This window comes from Medicago truncatula, chromosome 4, assembly GCF_003473485.1.
Source record: "Medicago truncatula cultivar Jemalong A17 chromosome 4, MtrunA17r5.0-ANR, whole genome shotgun sequence".
In the NCBI taxonomy this organism is placed as follows: Eukaryota; Viridiplantae; Streptophyta; class Magnoliopsida; order Fabales; family Fabaceae; genus Medicago; species Medicago truncatula.
The window spans coordinates 52,440,941-52,465,232 of NC_053045.1; the positions used below are offsets into that span (position 1 = coordinate 52,440,941).

Sequence of the window (24,292 nt, forward strand, 5' to 3'; positions counted from 1 at the left end):
AGAACGGGTGCTATAAGGCGGCTTCCCATCAAGAAGTTCTTCAAAATCTTAAAAGTTTAAGCATAATTAAACAAATTTAGATATAGTATGGACTAAAACTGAATGCATAATTTTTTGTATGGACTAAAAACACTATTATAATTATGTAAGGATTAAACTTAAGTGTAGCCGAATAGTTTAAAAAAAAAAAAAACTAACAAACAAAATCCGCAGCGCGGCAAACATAGGCGCGTCCAGTTCACGTATTTGATTAGTTAAATAAGAAAAGAGGCGCGCTTCATGAGTCCACTCTCTTGTGAAATATCATATCAAAATCAAATCATCTGAACCTCCAAGAGCTAACAAACAATCCTTCACCGTTGGTTAACCCGTCTCTTTCATTTCAACATTCTTTATTTTTAAATCAATAAACAATTACAATACCAAAGCAAACTCACACAGATAAATCCAATGTGTCTCTTCACTCACAACTTCCCTTTTTCTCTCTCTCCGCCGTCGTTGATGGTGGTTACTGCCGCCGACATTTTCACTTTAGATGGGAGGAGGCGATCCTTCTTTATCGGATATGGAGGAAGAGGAGGAGGAAAACGATGTCATGGTGAACGATTCAGTTGACATTCTTTCACGTTTTCCAATCTTCGATGCTCCTATACTCCTCTTCGTTTGTTTCCACCAAGCTCTGCGTTCTGAACTTGATCAGCTTCGTCCGTTTGCTGAAACTGCGTCGTCCTTGGAACATGATCCAAACCGTTGCCGTGAAATAGTTTTTAAGCTTCAACACAGATTTCAGTTTTTGAAATTAGCTTTTAAGTATCATTGCGCTGCTGAAGATGAGGTTAGTTCATTTCTTAAATTACCTTTTATTATTATTAGACCGTAGGATTATCAATTATGTGTTATTAACCTATTTATTTTTCTAACATTGCAATTTAATCGTAATCTTATGTTAGTTTGAGAAATTGAACTTCTAAGTTAAATAGCACTAAATTTAGACACACATACATAATTGAGAAAATAGTTAATTAATATTTATTTTTTAAATAAACTTTAGAAATAAAACACAGTCCCCGAATTATATAATATCTATCAACTTAGTATATGTTCATCAATTTAATCTCAATCATCTTAATAATTTGGACTAAATTGATGAATTTTATATACTTTAGTGACTAGTTATTATATTTATATTGTTTAGGAGTTAAATTGAAAAGTTAGTGATAGTTTAAGTTAGATGTTTATAATAAATTAGTCCTTTAAATTTTTTATGAACAAATTGACTTTAAGTCATAAAATGTATGCACCGCTCTCATTTTCATCATACTCAGTTAAAAAGTTATTGCCGTTTAATGCTAAGTCGGTAAGTCCAAATTTTCCGCTCTCAAAACTAAGGATCGTAAGTGTATTTTCAATCTTGGTTTGAATCGAAATCGATCAATTACTTGATTTATAATGTTGTTGATAAACTGTTTATGTAAAATTATGTTTGAATTTGGAAACAAGAAGAAAATGTGCGTATGGAATTATGCTTGGTGTCACAAGCATTTTTTAGCATGGCACCTCTATGTTAATTAATCTCATAAACATTTTTCAACAGAGTTAGATGAAAAAATGGTAATTGTTAAAAATATCTAACTTAAATGACTGTGGGAGGTATATTTGGCCCATAAAATATTATAAGAAAACTTGTATCGGTTAAGTCAGCGTCTTGGAAGAGGATTAAAATGGCCTCTTTATGTGGTGCCTTATTAGGTTTTTGAGAAAATAAAATGTAATCATGTATTTAAATCGTGAAGCTGTTGGTCAAAAATAAAATAAAAAATCGTGAAGCTGCACAACAGTTGCATCACAGCTCTATATTTATAGAGGTGTAACTAACTTGGGCAGTTACATAACAGAATATCACTGAATGAATTAAGCTGAGAAAAAAGAAAAAAAGTTTCATTTAGGTTTTTTCACCCCGATTAAGAAAAGTTATAGATGAATGAAAACATGTAATAATTATATAAAATTATTCTGATTAAACTTGATGTTAATCTTTTTTTTTGACAGCAATTTAATCATTGTTATAAGTGCATATGCACTGTATAATTGACTTAACGGTATGAAATAAAATAGAGTTCACAATTTTCTCGCGGTCCAAATCACTATTTGACAAAAAATGATCGCAAATTAGTCTCTGACATTTTCACACTGAGGACGAATTAGTCACTAACTCATAATATCAGAGGGCTTCATTTGTCTCCAATCTAAAAATGTCAGTGATTAATTTAGGTTTATTTTTTTGTTAGGGACTGAGTTGTGCAGCCAGAAAATTGTGAGGGACTGAGTTGGGTCTTCCCTCCATAAAATAATTAATGATGTATTGAAAACATAAAGTGACACTCATTTTGCTAATGTGACATTAATATGACACGGTAGTATACAACTAAACGCTCTCACATGCATGTGTGTTTGACAAGGTGTGTGCATTTTATGATTGTTATACTACTTTTTAATGTTTGGAATTCAGCATATAACTTCAAGATAACTTTTGGCAGATTATCTTCCATGCACTGGATATTCATGTAAAAAATGTTGTATGTACATATTCTCTTGAACATAACAGCACTAATGGGCTGTTTGATTCTATTTTACACTTCTTGGATGAGCTGATGGGCTCTAGTGAGAATATTTCCAAGCTGTTCCGAGAACTTGTGTACTGCATTGATATCTTGCAAACCTCAGTCTACCAACATATGCTGAAAGAAGAAGAGCAGGTAAATATTTGCTATTATCAGGTTCATGAAAAATTACCTAGTTACATCTTTTGTTCTTTCCTTGTTTCATTTTTCAGGCCTAATGGATCAATGTGGTTATTTTGTCTTTTTGACTATTTGAACCTACTGTGATAAATACATGTTTCACTAAATGCAGTTTAAACGCATTTAATATATTTGTTCACTTGATCAGTGCAGATGAGAATTTTGTGTTGTGTTTCATATTATTTAGTTTATTCGATTTTGATGGCTACTTTTTTCTTTTAGGATATAGATCATGACACTGAATGCAATTGTAATAGGAAGTTAGGCACTGACTTTCCTGTACGGAATGTGTGTGTCAAGCATTTTTACATCATTCAAAAATAAATTCCCAACTCAACACTTATCTGCATTAATGCAAAGGCTTGAAATTTAACAAAGTTGATGTCCTGTTAGTTTAGCATGTATCGTGCGATTGTGCATACACACAATCCAATTGATTTACTCTGTGAGTGTATCAAGAATTGAAGCCGATAAAGGATTAACTAATTAACAGCTAATAACTACCTTTATAACTATAGCTTAAATCAAACAACCTTGAAATATAGGGTAAAATGCAAACCCATCCCCTCTTCCCCTTTTCAACTTTGGTTCACTTACTATTTGCCCCTCTATAGTGCACACTCATTGGACATTTTGACTAATGGACAAATGTAATAAACCTCTTAAACTTAGAGTGATTGAATTATGTAAGATGTACCTCAACTTTGAAAGGGACAAAAAAAATCCATTCTTTGTTCTCCGAATGCAAGAAAAAAACAATGTCCAACAAGTATTAAGTTGACTCGTGAAAATGACCATGCCGGTGTCAATTATTACTAACAGTCAAGCTTGGTATACCTTTCTCTTGTGTGTGCGCTTAAAATACAGTTTTCATGCAATTAATTGCTCAGGCATCTACGTTAAAGTGATCTAAACCATGAAGTTGATTCCACGACAATGAAATGTATGAAGGGGGTAAAACAAGAAAACAAGAAATATATAGAAATTACTTGACCTACATCTTTAATTTTGAAATTCTTTAATAATGTAAATTTTTGCACGAGCATGTATTTGTAGATACTCGAGTTTTGAAATTCGAGTTTTGATACTCAAATTTATCCATTGCCTCAGGTTTTTCCTCTTCTGATCCAAAAATTGTCTACTAAAGAACAAGCCTCACTTGTGTGGCAATTCATATGTAGTGTTCCTATAATGTTGCTGGAGGAAGTTTTGCCATGGATGGTGTCCTTCCTTTCAGCAGATAAACAAGCAGAAGTTACTCGGTGTTTTAATGAAATTGCACCAATGGAAACAACACTGCAAGAGGTTAGCTAAAGTTTATTAGTGAATATTGAATAAAATTTTATATACTCCCCCCGCCTTTTTAATAATTCCGATCTAATTGTGAAGGTTTTGGTTTCTTGGCTTGGAAGCAACAAACAAACCTTCACCGGGACATATTTTCAGAGTGAGGAACTTCAAGGCTCTCATGGATTCCTACATATAGAAAAACCATTTGGTCCGAGTTCATTCAACAGGAACTACTCCAAAGAAATTTCGAGTCAGAGGAAAGTGAATGACAAAGAAACAGAAGATGGGGTCAACCAGATTAAAGTTCTCCATCTTTGGCATAACGCCATTAAGAAAGATTTGAAAGAAATTCTGCAAGAGCTTTATCTAATAAGAAATTCAGGTTCTGGATGTTCTCAAAATTTAGACTCAATACTTATCCAGCTAAAATTCTTGGCTGATGTCCTCATCATTTACAGGTAATATTTCTGACATGTCCTACTTTTTTGGTCTGTGGAATCTGACTAATTTGTTTTATTTTAATTTTGCTGAATTTTCTAAAGTCAATCCTCTTGTATCTAAAATGCTCATTATTTTTCTTTCTTAGTTGTCCAAATTTCTGAATATAACTTTCTGATCACAGCAATGCTCTTAAGAAATTCTTTCATCCTGTACTGAAGAAACATGCCCATAAACGACTTTCCAAGTCTACTGAACATTTCCTTGGTGAAAGTCACATTGAAGATTTACAACAGTTGCTATTCTATAACTCAGAAAGTGAAATGCCTTTGACGAAATTTGTAGAGAAGCTTTGCGGAAAACTTGAACTATTTGTATCAACAGTCAACAAACAATTCTCTTTTCAAGAAATTGAGGTATTCTACGTTAATCGCAATTATTTTTAACTCAGCAAGGTCGGGAACTGAGATATCATATAAATAATATATGACGATGGTCTTAACCTTTTAGTTTATCAGTTTAATAAAATATCCACATGTTGGGGTTTTGAAACCATTCTTGGTCCTAAACGTATTATCAAGATAAAAATGCTTTAAGACAAATCTATCCACTTATACAGTCACATTAATTTATGAAGTTTTCAGTGGAATGAAATGTTTCTTACTCTAAATAAAAAAAACAAGAAATTAGAGAAAGAATAAATCTCCATTTTTAAAGAAAAGTTCAATTTATGGCTACATCTTAGTTCCATACTCATCAACAATTTTTATTTCTTCATTTAAAGGATGCTACATGGTACTATTTCAACCGTTTCCCACTCTGACACCCTATTTGTTTATTAGGTGTTTCCTATCTTTAGAAAGAACTGCAGAAATGGAATGCAAGTGAGACTTCTAAGCTTGAGCATGCTTATGATGCCACTTGGGTTACTAAAATGTGTTATAACTTGGTTCTCAGTTCACTTGTCTGAAAAAGAATCCAGGACCATTCTCTATTGCATAAAGGAGGGAAATAATTCTGTCAGTAAAGCTTTTGCACCATTGTTACATGAATGGTTCCGCATTGGTTATTCAGGTAAAACCTCAATTGAAAAGTTCCGACAGGACTTGCAGCATATGTTCAAAAGAAGACACTCTTTTTCATCCGAGAAAATGAAGGAAGCTTGTGGGTTTTCATTTTTAAATTCTGACAAGCAGCCACATAAAAGTTGTGGCAAGAATTGTTTGTCCTATTCCTCATCTTCTGGATCCAAAAATGTGAGCAAGTATGAGACACCATACTCCACAGGAATTAATTTGCACATATTTTTCCCTGACACTGCTATGAAGTTAAATCAGCATCCAAGACTTCATGCAGCAAATTCTTCTTCTGTTTCATTTCTTAATGATCCAAAACCAATTGACCTGATATTTTTCTTTCACAAGGCTATTAAGAAAGATTTGGATTACCTAGTTCATGGCTCAGCTCAGTTAGAGGGGCATGATGATTTGGTTACAGATTTCCAAAAACGGTTCAATCTCATATATTTTCTTCATCAAATCCATAGTGATGCAGAGGAGGAAATAGTGTTTCCAGCTTTGGAGGCAATAGGCCAGCTAAAAAACATTAGCCATGCCTACACCTTTGATCACAAACATGAAGTTGAGCACTTTGGTAAAATGTCTCGCATTCTTGATAAGATTTCTGAATTACATCTTTTAGTTTCTACTACTGATTCAAAGATAAGGGACAAGAGAGTGCTAAGGCGTCATCATTTAATCAGGAAGCTGCAAGAAAGGTGCAAATCAATGCATAAGTTACTTTCTGATCATATAAACCGCGAGGAAATAGAAATTTGGCCTATAATTAGAGAATTCTTCTCGAACCGGGAGCAAGGGAAGATCATAGGGTGCATACTTGGAAGAATAAGTGCAGAAATATTACAAGATATGATACCTTGGCTAATGGCATCTTTAACACAGGAAGAACAACATGTTTTAATGTTCTTATGGTCCATGGCTACTAAGAATACAATGTTTGATGAATGGTTAGGTGAATGGTGGAATGGGTACAGTGTAGCTAAGGCAGCAGATGGATCAAATGATGCCCCTCTACAGAATGTTGAGCCACTGGAAATTATATCCAAATATTTGTCAGAAGAGGTTCTTAATGCATTACAAGAAGAATCGTCGGCCAACGAAAGCATAACTTTTTTGCAGAAGGATCTTATTGGCAATAACTTTGAGTTGTCCAACAACAATGTTGATGACAATGTTAAGGATTATAATGCAGCACAAAGTTATAGTCAATGTTCAGAATGCACAAATCATTTTCATGATATTAAGAAAAATGGCTGCAATGAAGTAAAACCAGTGGGCACTATGACAAGTCAGTCTGTTCAACATTTTGATTTTGACAAGTCTGGGCATTATGACAGACTTCTGAAATTGAGTCAAGATGATCTCGAGAAGGTAATAAGAAGGGTATCTCGTGACTCTTGCCTAGACCCTCAGGAAAAGTCGTACATAATACAGAGCCTACTTACGAGGTTGGTCTTGTGATTTTCCTAATGGTTTTTGCTATTTATATAATAAAAACTCATAATGTGCCTATACCTAACAAGTAACAACTTAGCTCTTGGATAGTTGGTTGTTGACAATTATGTTTTATTTCCTCATATTTTGGAGTAACAATTGAAGAATACTGCTTAAATTATTTTGCTAGTCAATTTTATCGTCAGTGAACAATACAATTGTTATGTTTACATTCAAATTATTTTGCTTTTTTCTTTTTTTATAAAAACAGTTACAATCAAGACATAGACAGTTTTTGACCGAGGTATTTTTCAGTGTAAAATAAGCTAATCCTAACATGCATTAATGGCAAGGTTATAGGAAACAATTCCAATCAATAAAGGGGTTTTGTGTTGAAACTGAAATCAGAACTAACTACAGAGAAAGGAAAGAGCTGAATGTGTTCCTAACCAGGGAAAATAACACTTAGCTCAAGCTAAAAGCTAAAATAAAACTGAACAGGATATCCCACTCCTATTCTGTTACATTTCTGTCTGTACCTTGTATGGTCTCTTTCATCTATACTCTCTTTCTGTAACTAACCTTATCTCTACACCAGCATCTATTATTTGGTCAATCCCTCGACACCTACATGTTTTCTTCCTGATTGCAGTTAATCTTTAGTGGGCCAGGGTTGCAGGTTTAAACATGCAAGCCTTCTTCATCTTGGACCCGACCTGTACTGTATTTGAGTCTATGGTATGGTAACCATAGAACACAATGAGTATGAAATGTACCTTTCATACTTGCATATCCTGTGGTTTATTCAAGTGTGATGTTGTAAACCATTGATATTTATTTGCTAAAATTTAGTATACTGTTTTTTTAGAAGACGGTGTATTTCGGCTCGACTAATTGCATCTATCGTTCGTCTATTCCAATCCTATGATAGCCACACACTTCAGGTTTTTAACATAACTTCCCACATATTTTCAGCCGTTGGATTATTAGTCAGAAGATCTCTTCTATGGAAGCCAATATCAAAAGCGATGGACAGGAATTCCCTGGGAAACATCCATCTTACAAGGATCCTCATGAACAAATCTATGGTTGCAAACACTACAAGAGGAACTGTAAGCTTTTGGCTCCCTGTTGCAACCAACTTCATGCTTGCATACATTGCCATGATGAAGCATCAGATCATTTAATTGACAGGTAAGAATAGGATGTGCTCTGTTTATGTTTTATTTTTGAATTGAGGAATTTGATTTTTCATAATTCATCTTTGACGGAATGCCTAAATATATGTAGAAAATCAATTACAAAGATGATGTGTATGAAATGCTTGATGATTCAACCAATCAATTCCACATGCTCATCAGTTTCTTGCCGCAATTTATCCATGGCAAAATATTACTGCAGGATCTGCAAGATATTTGAAGATGAAAGGTAATGTAGCCTAACCGGTTTCTTTATTAAGTATAAACTAACTTTCTTATCCCATAAAATGTTTGCAAAAGTGTGAGATAAATTGTGTGTCCCAGGCATACACGATGATGTCTTTTATGGTATAAATACCATAATTTAGGGAGATACTTAGAGTTTATCAAGAAGATGATAACTAGCTAAATGACATCTGTAACATAAATGTTGTTAACGAAATATTACTCCCTCCTATCTCAATTATAAACAAAACCGACTAACTACACACATACTAAGAATATTGGTTAACTTCATTGAATTTTCTCCATGTAATAAAAAAATTAAAGCATTTACAAAATTGTCATTTCTTTTCATGTAATTTTGTACGAGAACTTGTTTCATTAAAGAGTATTGATTTCTTTTTTGCTTGTATTTGGAACAAGAGCAGTAACATTCTAACATGTATTACTTATGACATCCACTAGTGTCAAAAGACTAACTACCCCTCCTCCTCTCTCACATATGTGTGTGTATGTGTGTATGTCGCCTCGTAATAACCAATTTCTCATTACATTCTTGGGGGACAACATTTGATGGCTAGAGACCTTCTCCATTTCTCAAAAGAAATGGAGAGCTTCAGTTCTATAGTTTTGGGTGTGAAGTCATACATTTCTAGAACCAGTGATATAATTAGGCCTTTATACACCAAAAAGTTGTAGTAATAGAGTTCTTCATTTCTTTTGAGAAATGGAAAGGATCTCTACTAACATTTGCTATAGTTTTATAAATGTGAGAATGTTAAGTGAGTGGAAACCCAGAAGTGAGTTAGTTATGGAATGCCCTTAGGCCAGCTGACAGTAGCTAGTCCATAAGAGAATACTACTGAATCTTAATGCTGTTCATACCTACAGAAGGAAGGTTTTAGAAACTTATGGGCCAAGTTTAAAATATTCCTAGTTCTCTATTTTTATGGAAACTGGTCAAGTACACGGGGGGTGATACCTGTCACTTAACCTTGCTGTTCTTTTATCTTTATGCGAAGCTTTCAAATTGTGTTACTATCATGACTAAAACTCTTGCATTTTTTAACAGGGAAATTTACCATTGTCCCTATTGCAACTTATGCCGAGTTGGAAAGGGTTTGGGTGTTGACTATTTTCATTGTATGAATTGCAATGCTTGTATGTCTCGTTCTCTTATGATACATACATGCAGAGAGAAATCTTTAGAGGAAAACTGTCCGATTTGTCATGAATATATCTTCACATCCTGCTCTCCAGTAAAAGCCCTCCCATGTGGTCATGCGATGCACTCAACATGTTTCAAGGTACTTACTTGTATTTTTTCCTCCACGATCATTTTGCAAAAACAAAGATAACTTAGGTTGCATTTGTGGTGACTTCCAGGAATATACCTGCTTTAGCTATACCTGCCCAATATGTAGCAAGTCACTTGGAGACATGCAGGTCAGTCAATATTTGTCATTGTATATCCTATATTAAGATATATTGTATATCCTACATGTACTGAAGGTTCACTAGAAGCTTTCTTACATTCTGATGATTATAATGGTTTACATTATAGGATATGTCTTTTAATTGTAGTGGGAGGAGAAATAATATTCAAAACAATAAAATTATATTGATATTTGATGTGAGTGATATGCTATACGCTAATCCTTATTTATATTTATGCTAGATTTATGTAATACTAATTAATTAAGAAAGCAAATCGTGAAAATAAGGAAATATGGAAACCAATTACAAGAGATCAGTTAAGATAATCTACGATATATTATGATAGAATAAAGATATTCTAACACTTCCCTTAAGCTGAAGCTTACTAATCTTTACATGATTGTAAAGTAAACTCAAACAAAAGTTGAGGCCAGAGTGCATCTAGGACAAGAGCTAGGACTGGATTGCATCTAAATACCCGAGCTATGGCAGGACCATCTTTTGGAGAAGAGAGGGCCGAGACCATATTTTGGAGAAGAGTTGAGGCCAACCTACGTATGGGAGTAGTGTCGGGCCAACTTGCGTTCGGGATAAAAGAGTTGGGTTCAGACTCCAGATTGCATCTGGGACAAGAGTCAAGGCAAAATCGTATTTGTGATAAGCTGGGGGCAGATCATGTCTAGGACAGAGGCAGAGGCTAGACTGCATTTGAGATATAGTTAGGGCCTAACTGCATTTGACTAAAAATGCAGGAATGCTGTAGAACTTCCATTAGTTGCTTCGACTAGTCGTGGTGGATGATGTCACTTTGCTACCATGTTAAAGTTATAGAAATTGCCATTTATGTTTGATATTTTTATGAATGATATGCTAAAAAACAAGAACACCAATATCTACGTATATTTTTATTAAACTATGAAAACAAACCATAAAAGTAAGAAAATATGGATACTGATTCCAAGAGATATTCAATGATCTAACTAGTTTCATGACAGAAAAAAGATGCGGTGGCATATTGTTCAGATACTCTAAAGAAACTATTTCTGATATAAGGGAATACAGAGTTTCACTACTTGAATAGGACCAGATCACTGAAATATTTACATAAACTAAGGAATTCTGATTTTAGAAGTTGCTAGTCACTGCATGTTAGGTGCATTATAGTTGTAATTTATAGCTAGGAATATTCAAATCTGCCAAGGACTTTGAAATTCCACAGGGATGAGATTATGAGAAGCCATGCATTGAGCTCATAGATTTTGATAGCACAGACAATTGTTTTTTCACCTTAAAATTTTTGTTTGAGTTCTTCAATCATTTATTTTCAAATTATATTGTCATTTCACTTACCTGAAAACTATTGTGCAACTGCTCAAGATTCAATTTGTCTGTTTGAATAGCTGGACTGTTGGGTTGGATTTTAATTTTTGTCATCAGTACTCCATTTATCTGTCAAGTAATCATCTCTCTAATACTATCAGCATGCCTTGCAGGTCCTTTTTAGGATGTTAGATGCACTATTGGCCGAGCAGAAAATGTCTGACGAGTTTTCGGGTCAAACTCAGGCTAGTCAGCTGTTTCTCATAGTTCCCGTCTCATATTAAACCTTCGATTTTGTATTGTTTTTCCGAAATATATAATCTAATTGAATTTATAACTGCAGGTTATTTTATGTAATGACTGTGAAAAGAAAGGAGCAGCTCCCTTCCACTGGCTTTACCACAAATGCTCTTGTTGTGGTTCCTATAACACTAGAGTTATATGATTCTTCCAGTGTGAGCATAGATGTTTGCCTCTCCCAGCTTCTCTGTATTTAAGCATTAGATCATACTTTGTTTTTAAGTTTTTAGCTTTATCACTTATGCCAGAATAATCCTCCTAATGTAAAAATAATTACATTGTTATTTATGACATTTAATTGTTAGAAACTCTTTCTTTGATGTGCAACTACTCATAATCAACATTAAAATTTCAGTTTGAAAAGCAAGAATCGATATTCATGACAGCTTTCTGCTAGAAGATATTTGCCTTGCCATCTACTTTGTTTTGGTTATCTGCTTACTCATTAAATGCATAGCGTGGATAACACCGTAATTTTTTTATATCATCTAATAATGCTAAGAAGGATAAGAATTTATCAGATATACTCTGAGAGCTTGAGGTATACAGATGAGCTTAAATTTCATTGATAAATCATTAATTTTGACATATTTGATCAAGCTTGAATTTGATAACCAAAGTAACGCAATATAGGATTAAATATGTTTTAGTCCTTAAAAAGTTTATGTTTCTCAGATAAATACTTCAACACATTATTGTTAAATGTTGAGGTAAAAACAAATAAAACTTTAATAAGAATTAACTTAAAAAATAAGTCACATTTCCATAACAGAAAACCTTTTTAAATCAAAAGTATATCTTTTTGTCCAGTCTCAATTGAGAAGCATTGCGATTTATAGAAATAGTGTCATATACAAAGTGACACCAGAAACAGTAATACATAGTAATGCATTTTTTTAGTATTTTCTATATTTTGAATATGATCAAGTGACCTTTCCGACGATAGATATTTTTTATCCATGTAGCCAACCTGACTTAATGAGAAAAGTTTTCGTTTATGCTGATTATATATCCTCCTTTATTTAATAATGAAAATAGCAGCTGCATTAATGAAACAAGCACTTATGAAAGGAAACTCAACTTGGCAGCCTACGTTTCCTTTGAGTTAAGATATGAAAGGTTAAAAAAGAGGGCTATGTCTGTTAATTTGGAAACCAGCAAAGACTTTCATGTTTTTCAGATAGAAAAAATCTTAGGGGGGGGGGGTTGTGTTCTTGTTGAACATGAACTGATGAAAGTGACTTAAAAGAAATGAGAATACAAATTTCATTGTCATATGCCGGTGTTGTATACGTGCCTGAATAAAAGTTGGGTCATTTCATTGGTAGTTATAAGTATTTTATGAGAAGAACGACACAAAAAGCACCTAACAAAATGTACCCAAGTTTTGTCCTAATTATAGTAGTTAGAGGTAGAAAAAGATTAGAAAGAAATATTATAAACCAAACCAGATATTGAGGTAAACAAATTAACTGTGAGCTTAATACATGATATGGAATCATGGCATCTTCTGATAAGTAGCCAATCCCAACCGCATAATTTGGTTTTGTTAACATTCTTTGCAATAGTGACTACTTACATAAGGAAATATATAAAGTTGCTCTAAAATATTTATGCAGTTAATATTATGTTAGTAGATAAGAACAATCAAATATTCAGTATAAATGGATGAAAAGTGTCCCATCTGGATATTATTCTTCGCCTTCTCATAAACAATATTCAGTATACAAGAAACATGCTTCTATTTAAAATGTCGACAAGTGAAGGATTGGAAACTCAATAATGACAATATTACCAAAATTTTAAAATAAAAGAATCCAAAAAGGACTAGAAAAATGAAACCTAGTTCATATTTTCTTTTTGTTGAGGGGAAGAGGGCAGCATAGTACTGATCAGTTGACACTAGTAAGGCTGAAACAAGCAGCAGCACTCTTCAGTTCATTCTCAGAAACATGCTCTGTGCATTTTCTTGTATCTTTCAGTGATTCTTCCGAACTGCACGCAGAAATGTACGGATATCAAATATTAGCATTTTCATTTCACAAGATTTTGATATTATAATATGCAAATGATTATCAATTTCCCACTATATCTAATTTCAGCATTTAATCATCAATATCATTTTGTACGATCACTCGGGGAGGTTAGAATTGGTACAAACCCCCGACAAGATTACCTTTGGTCGAGGGAACCTGTGGATCGATGATCATCTAGAAAATAAGTGTATTGTTTGATCTAATTTTACGGCGTGCTTGATAATTAAGTCATAGTTAATTGATCAATTTACCTTGATTCATAAGCCTCCTTAGAATAAATGTATGATTGCCTATCATCAACTGTATCGAAAAATGAATGCATCTCATCATAATTATCTTCAACAACTCCTTGTTGGACAGATGATAGTGGCTGCGACTCTGAGGTAACCAATTTATGAGGTTGCATTGCTATTGAACTGCTATTATTATTTGTGTAAGGGCACTGAAGCCACAAATTAGGATTTGTAGCATCATCTTTTGAATCCATGTAGAGGGAGGAGTTATTATAATCCACACTATTGCTGTTGGAGTAGGAATGTTGCTGAGATACAGACAAAGATGCAGCAACTGTGTTATTGTTGTTATAAGTCTGTGGTTGTGGAGAGTGATTAAAGAGTGCGAGCGCATTGAAGGAACGTGTCGCCATTCCTAATTCTAACTGTGAAGTCACATCATCATGAGGTAACTGTTGTTGGTTTTGTTGTTGCCTGCAAATTTCAAGTTGTTGATAAACAGCATGAAGTTCTTCTTCCATCATCCATATTTGATATTGTAGCTTGCAAATTTCCTCGCAACATCCATGCACAGGATACTTATCCCTATAATTAGCTTGAATGATAATAGAATCCATGGCTGTTTTCTTCTGACTAGGTTCCAGGTACTTTAGTATTTTGACAATGTTGCTAACTCCAAATAATTTGTGAACATTTTGGAAAATTTTGGGTTGATCTGCAGGGAAATAAGGAGCTAAAAGGCACTCAGGTGTGCACTTTCTTCTTTGGAATTTGCATGCTGCACAGGCTTGTGTTGTGCCACCCTTAAGGGTCATTATTATTATTATTAATATTCCTTTCCACCACGTAGTGAGAATGATGCTGGAAAACACTATCTAAATATGATCCAGAAAGAATGGATGATGAAGTTATGGTTTGAAGGGGTAGGGATGATGTGTATGCATATTTTTGATGAAAATGAGAGCTGTAAGGTGTCTCTATTAATGTGTGGATCTGTTGTTGGGTATGGAAAGACTGAGTAAAAGTGGAGAGAGGACAAATGTTGGGATGAGGTTATTTTCAAAAGTGATTCTGTTAGAGACTCCTAAGTTTTAGGGTTGCCATATGCTTCGGTCATGCCTCACTAACAGCTATCTATCTATTCTAAGTCTAACCTGCCAATACTCTTATACTAGAATTATAATTTATAGAGAAGAAAAAATTGTTGCATCCACAATGTTTCAAATAATAACCAACTAGACATTTTCAGTCAAAGGAAAAAACTAACAAGACATTTTGAATAGGCATGACAATGGGTGGAGCGGGGACGAATTTTGCTTCTCAGGTATCAACGTACTCATCTTTGATTTCAACGGTGTGAAAAAATAGAGCCCCAACCACATACCCGATGGGTCTGGGTATTCCCACCCCGTCTCATCCCCGCATGAACTTGGACTATATTTTAATACCTTTTAATAAATAAAAAAAATTAAATACCCAAAACTAAGATTTTTCAACAATCCAATATTTTTAGAGGAAACAACTTGTTTAAGGCTCATCTTAAAAATATGAATATAATTTAAGAGTTTGTTTAAGGTTTTCAAATTTAAGCGAGATAAAGAAATAATTTTGATACAAGTGAGACGAGTTCAGGATGGGTATCAATGTCATCATTACTCATTCTGCTATCGTCACTAAATGTCATGGGATCATAAAATCAGAAAGGAGGAAAACTATAGGGGGCAAAATCGCTCGTTTAAAACTATGAGGTGCAAAATCGCACAATTGGCAAACTATAGGGGGAAATGACAATTAAGCCTAAAAACAATTAAAATAAATTTTGCAAAATGACGATTATGCACATAAAATTAAGGTGATCATGAGTTTTAAATAGGACGATTATGAAATTTTGCTGTACTTCAACTTTCATATATTGTTAGTAGATATCGTGTTTGTTACATTTATTTTAATATTTAAATTTATTCTTATCTGTTTGTTACGTGTGTTGTTTGTATTGAAAATTGAGGGTATTTTTGGAAAGAAAAATTCAGCCCAAAAGTGTTGAAAGGGATAATTTTCTTCTAATATAGTATAGATACAATAATATATAAAGAAAACTATCCTTTTCAACAGTTTTGGGCTAGCCTTTTCTTTCCAAAAATGCCCTCAATTTTCAATGCAAATAATAACACATGTAACAAATAGATAAGAATAAATTTAAATATTAAATAAATGTATGAATATATATATATATATATATATATATATATATATATATATATATATATATATATATATATATATATATATATATAGTCATGATCCGATGACACCAGGTGTCAACGAATTCGTTGACACCAAATCATGTCCATTCATTTGTATTGATCTAAAGGTTCATATTATTTAATGAAAATCTTCGGGTACACCCTCTTCTCTCTAATCTTCCTCGGGCATTAATTATTACTTTTATTTGCGAGACTCATTAAAAAACATGTATTTTTTAATTTTTTTTTCCTTTGATTTTAGTCCTGCATTCGCACCGGGAAAAATTGCAGTCTTAAATCAAACCTATTTTGTTTGTCACTTAAAGTCTTAGAAAAGTTCACCATTGAAATTTAATTAAGTGAAATATATCATATCCCTTAGCATTTAAATTTCGATCCCACATGATAATATTGAAATGTAGATTTTGTCAAAAACTTGAAATGGAGAAGAAGCCCTGATTAGAATATGAAATGACGATAGATCATTATTGTTAATTTGATCTGTAATACAGAGGTAAAACAAAAATCTGGACAATAATTTCTAAAAAAAATAAAATCTGGACAATAATTAAGATAACCAAAACGGAGAGAGAGAAGAATTAGCATTTAAATAAACGAAAATAAATAGACTTTAAAAATTCAGATAAGTAAGGATCATGTGAGATTTTCAACTAAATAAACATGAGCCTTTAGATCAATACAAATGAATGGACATGATTTGGTGTCAACGGATCCTGACTCATATATATATATATGCCTGTTTTTTTTCTTCTCTTTATCATTTAAAAAGTGTAACAAACTAAATGAGTATATTTATACTTAATTTCTTATTATCCCAATTATACCCTTAAACAACTTTTTCTATAATAAAGATTGTTGTTGGTGTTATTGAAATAAATAATCATGATTAATTTGGTTTGTTATAACTAGAAAGCAACAAATATTTATATTTTTAGTTTTAATCAAAATCAAAATTTCATATAGTTCATAATTTTCAAATTTTAGTTCATATTTATATTTTTCTCATTATTATTCAATATCATTAAGTTGTCATCAAACCAATTTCGAATCCCCATCTCCGCCCCTATTTTAACGCCATGGAAGTAATATTACCACACATACGCCTAAATCTAATTGTCCCAACTCTTCACATGAACTCACCCAACCTATTCTAAGAAGCTAAAACTTTAAAATGCAAACTTATTGATCTATATTAGCCTCCAAAACTATTCACGTAACAAAGATAAGTTAAAATTCTACAATATACGAACCGTCAAAGTGTAACACCCCAGACGACTTTAAGAATTGTTGACTGACCCTACAAACCAACACGAGTCTTTCCAGCGTGTTTTGTCCTCACTCGCACGCTTACCGGGAAACTTCCCGGTAGGTCATCCATCCCAAAATTGCTCCAAGTCAAGCACGCTTAACTGTGGAGTTCTTATGGAATGAGTTACGAACAGAAGATGCATCTTGTTGATATAGGTAGTACCAAACAATTCTTATAAGCCTTCTTTCAACCATACAGTCACATACTTGTACAGCGTCATGATCTCTCTCATTCCGATGTGATTCAGTTTTGCCTAGAAGCATGCTAGGAGCCGGACCACTCCCCGCCCTCATTAGCCTCGGGCGTTACAACCAAGCGGAGGCGTTACATGCCCACCAGCTTCCGCTTGGTTCGTCCTCGAACCACATCGCACGGGGAGAGGTCTGCTCTGATACCATTTGTAACACCCCAAACGACTTTAAGAATTGTCGACTGACCCTACAAACCAACACGAGTCTTTCCAGCATGTTTTGTCCTCACTCGCCCGCTTACCGGGAAATTTCCCGGTAGGTCACCCATCCCAAAATTGCTCCAAATCAAGCACGCTTAACTGTGGAGTTCTTATGGAATGAGCTACCGAAAAGAAGATGCATCTTGTTGATATAGGTAGTACCAAACAATTCTTATAAGTCTTCCTTCAACCATGTAGTCTCATACCTGTACGGCCTCAAGATCTCTCTCATTCCGATGTGATTCAGTTTTTCCTAGAAGCATGCTAGGAGCCGGACCACTCCCCGCCCTCATCAGCCTCGGGCGTTACATGCCCACCAAGCAGAGGTGTTACATCAAGCAACAACTAAATCGACCAAGACACACCTTATCTCACTTAACCCAATTGACTTTCCTAGCTTCCGCACTCTCTCCACACTAAAAATAATACGGATTCAATAAAATAATTTTTACTTAAGTAAGCCTTGAAGAGTGAAAGAAATTAAACCAATTGTGGTGGATATTGAAGAAAATACAAAGATACATTACAAGAACATTGAATTGAATTCAAATGGGTGAAATCGATTTGTTTTTATTTTTAATATATAATACATTATGATATTTAATTATTTGTCAATTAATTTTTAAGAGGTATCAGTTTGAACGTAGTCTTTTTCTATCTTCCGGTAAATTTAAAAAGGCGAATCTGACAATTTTGTTAGCAAAAGTTAAGTTGTTTCTAAGTAAGTATTTATAACTATCAACTTGATTATTTAATACCATTAAAACGTACATATTTATTCATTTACTTGAACCATTTTATTTGTTTCTTTAGAGATTGAAAAACGATGTTACAAAAAAAAATTCAATCAACTAAGATCAAATTCAACCGTTAAATTATGGAGACAAAAAGAACTAAAGAAAATGTATGCTTATTTTGATGAATGCGATTTTTTTCCACAATCCTTTTAGTAAATACATTTTCTAATAAATGATAAAACAATTACCTTTATTTTTAGTTGCCCGATCTATCCCACATTAGCGTACCAGAAGAATTTTTTAACCTTACTCTTAGGATCACCATTGAGGAGTTGAAGAACTAGCATGAAATTGAGTGGGTTGACATAGATCTCCTACCTTTTTCTTCCCCATGTTAATTTGATGGAGGTTTTAGTTTGTGGATTTCGGTTAGGAACATTAAGAAGGAGGAAGTGTTTGCTCGGAAAAAAGGGGAAACGATGAATTCAAAATCATAACTACACTAAAACATAACGAAATTAGGTTAGATTGTTTTAATTTGTGACCCTTGATCTCTAATTAAAAAAAAAATGAAGAGAGAAGATTAAATAAAATTGTTTTCTCAAATTTTTCTCACTAGAGATGATTTGCTTCCGAGAGAAATACTCTCTCTAATATTTTTTTAGGGACTCTCTCCAATCTTAGATGTAAAAAATAAACAACTACCTTTTATTATCTTAAATTAAAAAAAATATATAACTTACTTTGACTCTATTTAATGTTATTTAACAAATTCATGTAAGTTTTAATAATATTATGTATTGGAAAGGCTTGCTTTCTCTAATATGTGTCGGCTACATAATTGTTCCGAGTTGGTTTTGGAGAAAGGGGGCATGGCATAGATGACTCTTCTTGGTTCCCCTCTTTGCCTTCTACGTTGTTGGCGGACTTTGCACGGGACATGAATGGCCTACCAAACTATAGATTTCCATAGCTTTTTCTGTTCCTTTTATTTTTGTCTTTTTTTCTTAATTTTGAGGGTTTTGGTCTAGTCCCCCCTCTTTTGTAAATATTTTCCCCCCTTTTTTTAATAATATTATGTATTGGAAAGGCGGTAGAGGATGGGGGTTTCTGTGGGGTGCCAACCTAATTGGAATGCTTCAGATTCTCCCGGATGCCTAACCTTTCTCTTGGCCTTATAAAAAAAAAAAATCATGTAAGTTTTATTTTTAATATTTTTTTATTCTCATGAAACAAGTTCCAATAGATGGTACTTTTCATAATTTTATATTTTTTTAGAAACATTCGAGAAAATTAATTGCATATAAGTAAATTTTTGAACTTAGATATTTTTTTTATAATTGAAATCCGAGAGAGTATTGTGATTAAATAAAAAAAAAAGTAATAGCTTTATTCAAAGCGGTAGATTTTTTATTACATTTTTATAAGACAAGAGCAAAAAGAATAATCTCAATTAAGTTGGTACCCTACTTTAATCGATTGCCAGTTGCTCATATATAATATTAAAAAAAGGAAAAAATTATATAAAACATGGAAGGACAGAAAATCTGATCCAGTCAATCCAAGTGGATCCACCCTAATGGGTAAACCCTGTTAAGGAAAGAAAAAAATATAAATAATGATAATATAAAAATAAAATGAAATGTGAGAGAGGAGAAAAAAGATAAAGCACATAAATTAAAAAGAATAACACGTTGTTTGTTACAAAAAAAAACAAAAAAAAACCAGGATTTTAAGGAAAGAAAAATAAACTAACCCTAAATTACTGTGAATATTGTAACCAAAAAAAATTACTGTGAATATTATAAATAGAGCGTTTATTAGGTAATAACTACACTGCGATTAGAAGAATAGAAAAGTCGGAGAGGAGAAAAGGAGATCGACCTAACACCTAAGCAATGGGGTAAAGGCAAACCATTTTATTTATTTTTGTTAGTTATATATTTGCTCTTGTGTTGTGTTGTGTTGTGTTGGTAGAAAGCAGCAAACCATAGTATTATTTTGTTTTTTATTTCAAAACCACAGCATGAATGTATTATGGTTCGGTTTTATTGATTCTTAGTATCCATATATTATGATTGTAATTTCATTGTTTCTTGTAAACTGTAGGTTTGAAGAGACGTTCAATTCAAGAGGGGATGTCTACGTTGGTATCTTCAAGGATGGACTTCCTGATGGCAACGGAAAGTACACATGGTCAGATGGATCAATATATGAGGGTGATTTTGTTGATGGAAAGGTGGCAGGGAAAGGACGACTGTTGGTACAGCCATCAGCATCAAAGTATGAGGGCGACTTCTCTGGGAATTTCCGTCATGGTAATGGCACCCTAACTTTGAAGGATGGAACTATCTACATTGGAAATTGGAAAAAAGATACACCAGATGGAAGAGGGATTTTCACTTGGGCTATTGGCGATGTTTTTATTGGTTCTTGGTCAAATGGCCTTGTACATGGATTTGGAGTTTTTACATCTCTAGATGGGGATGTCTACGCTGGAAATTGGAAAACAGGGAAATTGGATGGAAGAGGGAATTTGAATTGGGCTAATGATGATCATTTTAATGGTTGTCTGTCAAATGGGCTTAGACATGGATTTGGAGTTTATACATTTGTAAATGGGGATGTCTATATCGGAAATTGGAAAAATGACAAAATGGATGGAAGAGGGACCATGAGTTGGACTAATGGTGATGTTTTTGAAGGTTGCTGGTCAAATGGACTTATACATGGATCTGGAGTTTTTAAATTTGCAAATGGGGATGTCGACATTGGTAACTTCAGGAGTAAACTTCTTTATGACAACGGAACATACACATGTTCAAATGAAACAATGTACAAGGGTTGCATATGCTCAAATGAAAAAGTGATAGAGAAAGGACTGATGATATGGAGCCTTCAAAATCCTAATGGAGGTTGTATATATCATAATTGCTCATCTGGTGTGATCCCTTTGATCAGGGGCGGATCTTCCTTGGGACAGGCAGGTGCCATGGTAACCCCCAAGTTTTCTATATATATTAGATTAGGCATAGTCTTAATGCTAGTATTCAGTTGGTGCAGCGGAAATGAAGTATGGTTTTCATATGGAGGTCGCGTGATCGACCCTACCATCCCCTTTTTCTTTATTTTTCTGTTATATTTTTTCTATTTTGTTAAAAAAAAGCCCTTACATAGATTTGAACCCGCACCCCCTACCCTGCAATCAAGCAAAATAAACCACTGGACCAGTTAACAATTATGATACTTTCTTCACACAGTTTAAAATATATTTCATATAATACTGGCACCCCCAAGAAATTTTTTCAAGATCCGCCACTGCAGGGGATATATGAATGGAGTTCTAATTGTGGAGAAAATTCGACAGTATTCAAAAGTAACACATAAAAATAAGAACAAAAAACAGGATGCATTCAGTGCAAAGAGAGTAAAGCAGAGATCGTGTATATGGGCTTTTTTGAAGACCATCAAAGCTATTATCTGAATCTTAATCTGCAACTTAACTTGGCATCAGGTAAATTATTTAATCTTTATAAAAAGTATTATAGAAAATTTGATTTTGTATTCATGGTTACCACTATATTATCACCTTTGTTTCAACTATTTTATAGAGTTGATGGGCTTCAAGTGTTTTAAAAAATGTGCGCAGACGGTTTGACTGCCTGATTCCCAAATCAGATTAGTATGATTATTAGTTTCAACTTATTCAGGATGATTAGAGATAGATAAAACATAATAAATATGAATAATTAAATAGGAAGAAAGAATGTGACAGGGACTCGAGAGTATATATTACAAACTCCTAGCTTTCTTACATGTATATATTTTATGAATTTGTGCATCACATGTACTATGTGTTTATGACATCTAATCTCATGTTCATTTTTCCTATGCAGAGATCAGGACAATGAGAAAGGGTGATCTCATATAAATACTTAACACTGACTTATGGACATGATGATGAGGGGGAGGACCAGATGGTACAGTAGATGAAGATGCAAAGAAGCTTTTGACATTTGAACTCTATTTTTCGTATTAGATGATACTTAACACTAGTTCTCAACAAACATCTTATTCATATTTTCCGTTTAGTTGAGACTTCAAATCATTCATCATTATTCCTTTCCTAGCATGAATTCTTGAGATTCCTTGTAGTTTAGTTGGTTGTATCATTGTTGATTTTTAATGCTTGCTACCAAATTCATCATTGAGTTGTATTCTTGTTGCAAGTTTTCCTTTGTGCATGAGATCCTTACTTTGTTATTAACTTAGGGAGCTGGATGCAATTTGTAGCTGCATTACATAGTTAAATCATTGAACACCTTGATGAGCAGTTTGTCTACATTTACATAAAAAAAAGTGGAAATCTTATTGGTTTCACTTTCTTCTGAGTTCTCACTTACCTAAAACTGAGAATTCAGATTCATGTAAGAGAACGCCGATGTTATAAAACATCAACAATTCTTTTTGGAGAGGATAAAACATCAATAGTTATCAACTCATTCAAATATTACAATATTTGATTCCTTAATCAGTGTTGCCCCCAAACACCGGTTAGCATTTCCTTTAAAAAAAAATATGTATCATCGTATTGCTTTAGATTTCAGACGCCTCTTCGTTAATGTCACACCCTTCATAAAACTTTTGCCACAAGTCCAAAGCAGCTTTCAAATCTTTAAATATTTACTGCTTAATATAAAATAAAAAGAAAATACAAAATTTTACTATGATTTCAAAGAGTTATGAGAAAGAAAATGCATTTTTCAAATTAATAAGAGAGAGGCTCATTGTTATTTTTTATGACAGAAGATGCATTTGTTGCTTAATTTTTTATTTTTTTTTTACTTAATGTTGTTTTCATAAGGGTTATCTTTTTGGGATTTTTTTCCCGTTCTGACGTTTATTTTAGATAAGCACATGCAAGTTGACAAAATACTATTGGAATTTGGAAAGACTCGTTGAAAGATATATTGACATGAATACGATTATTGAAAAAAGATTTTACCATACATACATAATATTAATAAGTAGGAGCTCCGTCGCTATTCCCCGCTTTATAGGTAAAAATCATTTATACCTTTGAATAAGGTTGCTTTTCTTGCCAAGATAGTGCTCGAAGAAGATAGTATGCTTCCCACAAATCACGATGAATTACATCAACATCCTCATCCTCCTCTTGAAATTGGCTTGTGACATACATTCTATGCACTTTTCAACATTACTAAGATGTCTTGATGTCTTTCCTTTTGTTACTAGAGCTTGTGCCTTTTCAAGTTCCTTTCTCATCTTCATTGAAAAATGTTAGCCTTTATAAAACAGCATAACCGAAACATAAAAATAATCCATATGTGAGCCACAATAAAAGGTGTACTTATTTCTTCAAAAATGATCTTACTATGTTTTCTTTAGATTGAAGAAGAGGGAAGGAAACAAACTACTACTATAATGAAAGGATATTGTAATTTTGAGAAGGATGCATAAGTCCCAAATCAAAGTCAAATATGAAAGCCATAAATCTAGAGGATGTGAACATACAGAACTTGGCTATATTTTCGACTGTATTTATTTTTAGGAAAGTAAACCTAGTTGTTTCTAATTTACTAATTGTTATGTTCATTCTAAAAAGAATTTTGAAGTTATAATACTTACATACAACAAGGATTACTCCACATAGCCAAACAAATCAAATGATTTCCCCAACAAAACTAAAATATTTGGCTCCCTAATACAAACACTCTTGAC

At 33.4% G+C, this 24,292-nt stretch overlaps 3 protein-coding genes and 1 long non-coding RNA gene across 4 annotated transcripts; 3 read left to right on the top strand and 1 right to left on the bottom strand.

Moving 5' to 3' along the window:
* The first annotated feature begins 448 nt into the window (after window positions 1–448).
* LOC25493798 (zinc finger protein BRUTUS-like At1g18910) lies at window positions 449–11,883 on the top strand. The gene is made up of 12 exons (XM_013602410.3): window positions 449–835; window positions 2,538–2,756; window positions 3,912–4,106; window positions 4,191–4,549; window positions 4,714–4,945; window positions 5,372–7,056; window positions 8,018–8,236; window positions 8,333–8,470; window positions 9,536–9,770; window positions 9,850–9,909; window positions 11,394–11,465; window positions 11,564–11,883. Exons 1-12 carry the CDS (start codon window positions 536–538, stop codon window positions 11,663–11,665), a joined length of 3,816 nt encoding a protein of 1,271 aa, XP_013457864.1. The 5' UTR covers window positions 449–535; the 3' UTR covers window positions 11,666–11,883.
* Window positions 11,884–13,412: 1,529 nt separating this feature from the next.
* LOC25493799 (LOB domain-containing protein 27) lies at window positions 13,413–14,604 on the bottom strand. The gene is made up of 2 exons (XM_013602411.1): window positions 13,808–14,604; window positions 13,413–13,515 (listed from the first exon to the last, which is right to left on the bottom strand). The coding sequence occupies exons 1-2, from the start codon at window positions 14,602–14,604 to the stop codon at window positions 13,413–13,415; spliced, it is 900 nt and encodes a 299-aa protein (XP_013457865.1).
* Window positions 14,605–20,448: 5,844 nt separating this feature from the next.
* On the top strand, window positions 20,449–21,549 carry LOC25493800 (phosphatidylinositol 4-phosphate 5-kinase 8). The gene is made up of 3 exons (XM_024780771.1): window positions 20,449–20,453; window positions 20,660–21,465; window positions 21,512–21,549. The coding sequence occupies exons 1-3, from the start codon at window positions 20,449–20,451 to the stop codon at window positions 21,547–21,549; spliced, it is 849 nt and encodes a 282-aa protein (XP_024636539.1).
* Window positions 21,550–21,878: 329 nt separating this feature from the next.
* Window positions 21,879–22,761, top strand: LOC120580003 (uncharacterized). Its single transcript, XR_005645613.1, has 2 exons — window positions 21,879–22,064; window positions 22,447–22,761. It is a non-coding gene; the product is annotated as an uncharacterized lncRNA (long non-coding RNA).
* The last annotated feature ends 1,531 nt before the right edge of the window (window positions 22,762–24,292 follow it).

Bases quoted from the DNA above. Each gene is read 5' to 3' on its own strand.
- LOC25493798 (XM_013602410.3), top strand. From the start codon at position 536: ATGGGAGGAGGCGATCCTTCTTTATCGGATATGGAGGAAGAGGAGGAG. The intron at 4,107-4,190 runs GTTAGCTAAAGT...CTAATTGTGAAG, and splicing joins TGGAAACAACACTGCAAGAG to GTTTTGGTTTCTTGGCTTGG. The intron at 8,471-9,535 runs GTAATGTAGCCT...ATTTTTTAACAG, and splicing joins AAGATATTTGAAGATGAAAG to GGAAATTTACCATTGTCCCT.
- LOC25493799 (XM_013602411.1), bottom strand. From the start codon at position 14,604: ATGACCCTTAAGGGTGGCACAACACAAGCCTGTGCAGCATGCAAATTC. The intron at 13,516-13,807 runs GTAAATTGATCA...TTCTGCGTGCAG, and splicing joins AAGGAGGCTTATGAATCAAG to TTCGGAAGAATCACTGAAAG.
- LOC25493800 (XM_024780771.1), top strand. The intron at 21,466-21,511 runs GTTGTATATATC...CCCTTTGATCAG, and splicing joins CCTTCAAAATCCTAATGGAG to GGGCGGATCTTCCTTGGGAC.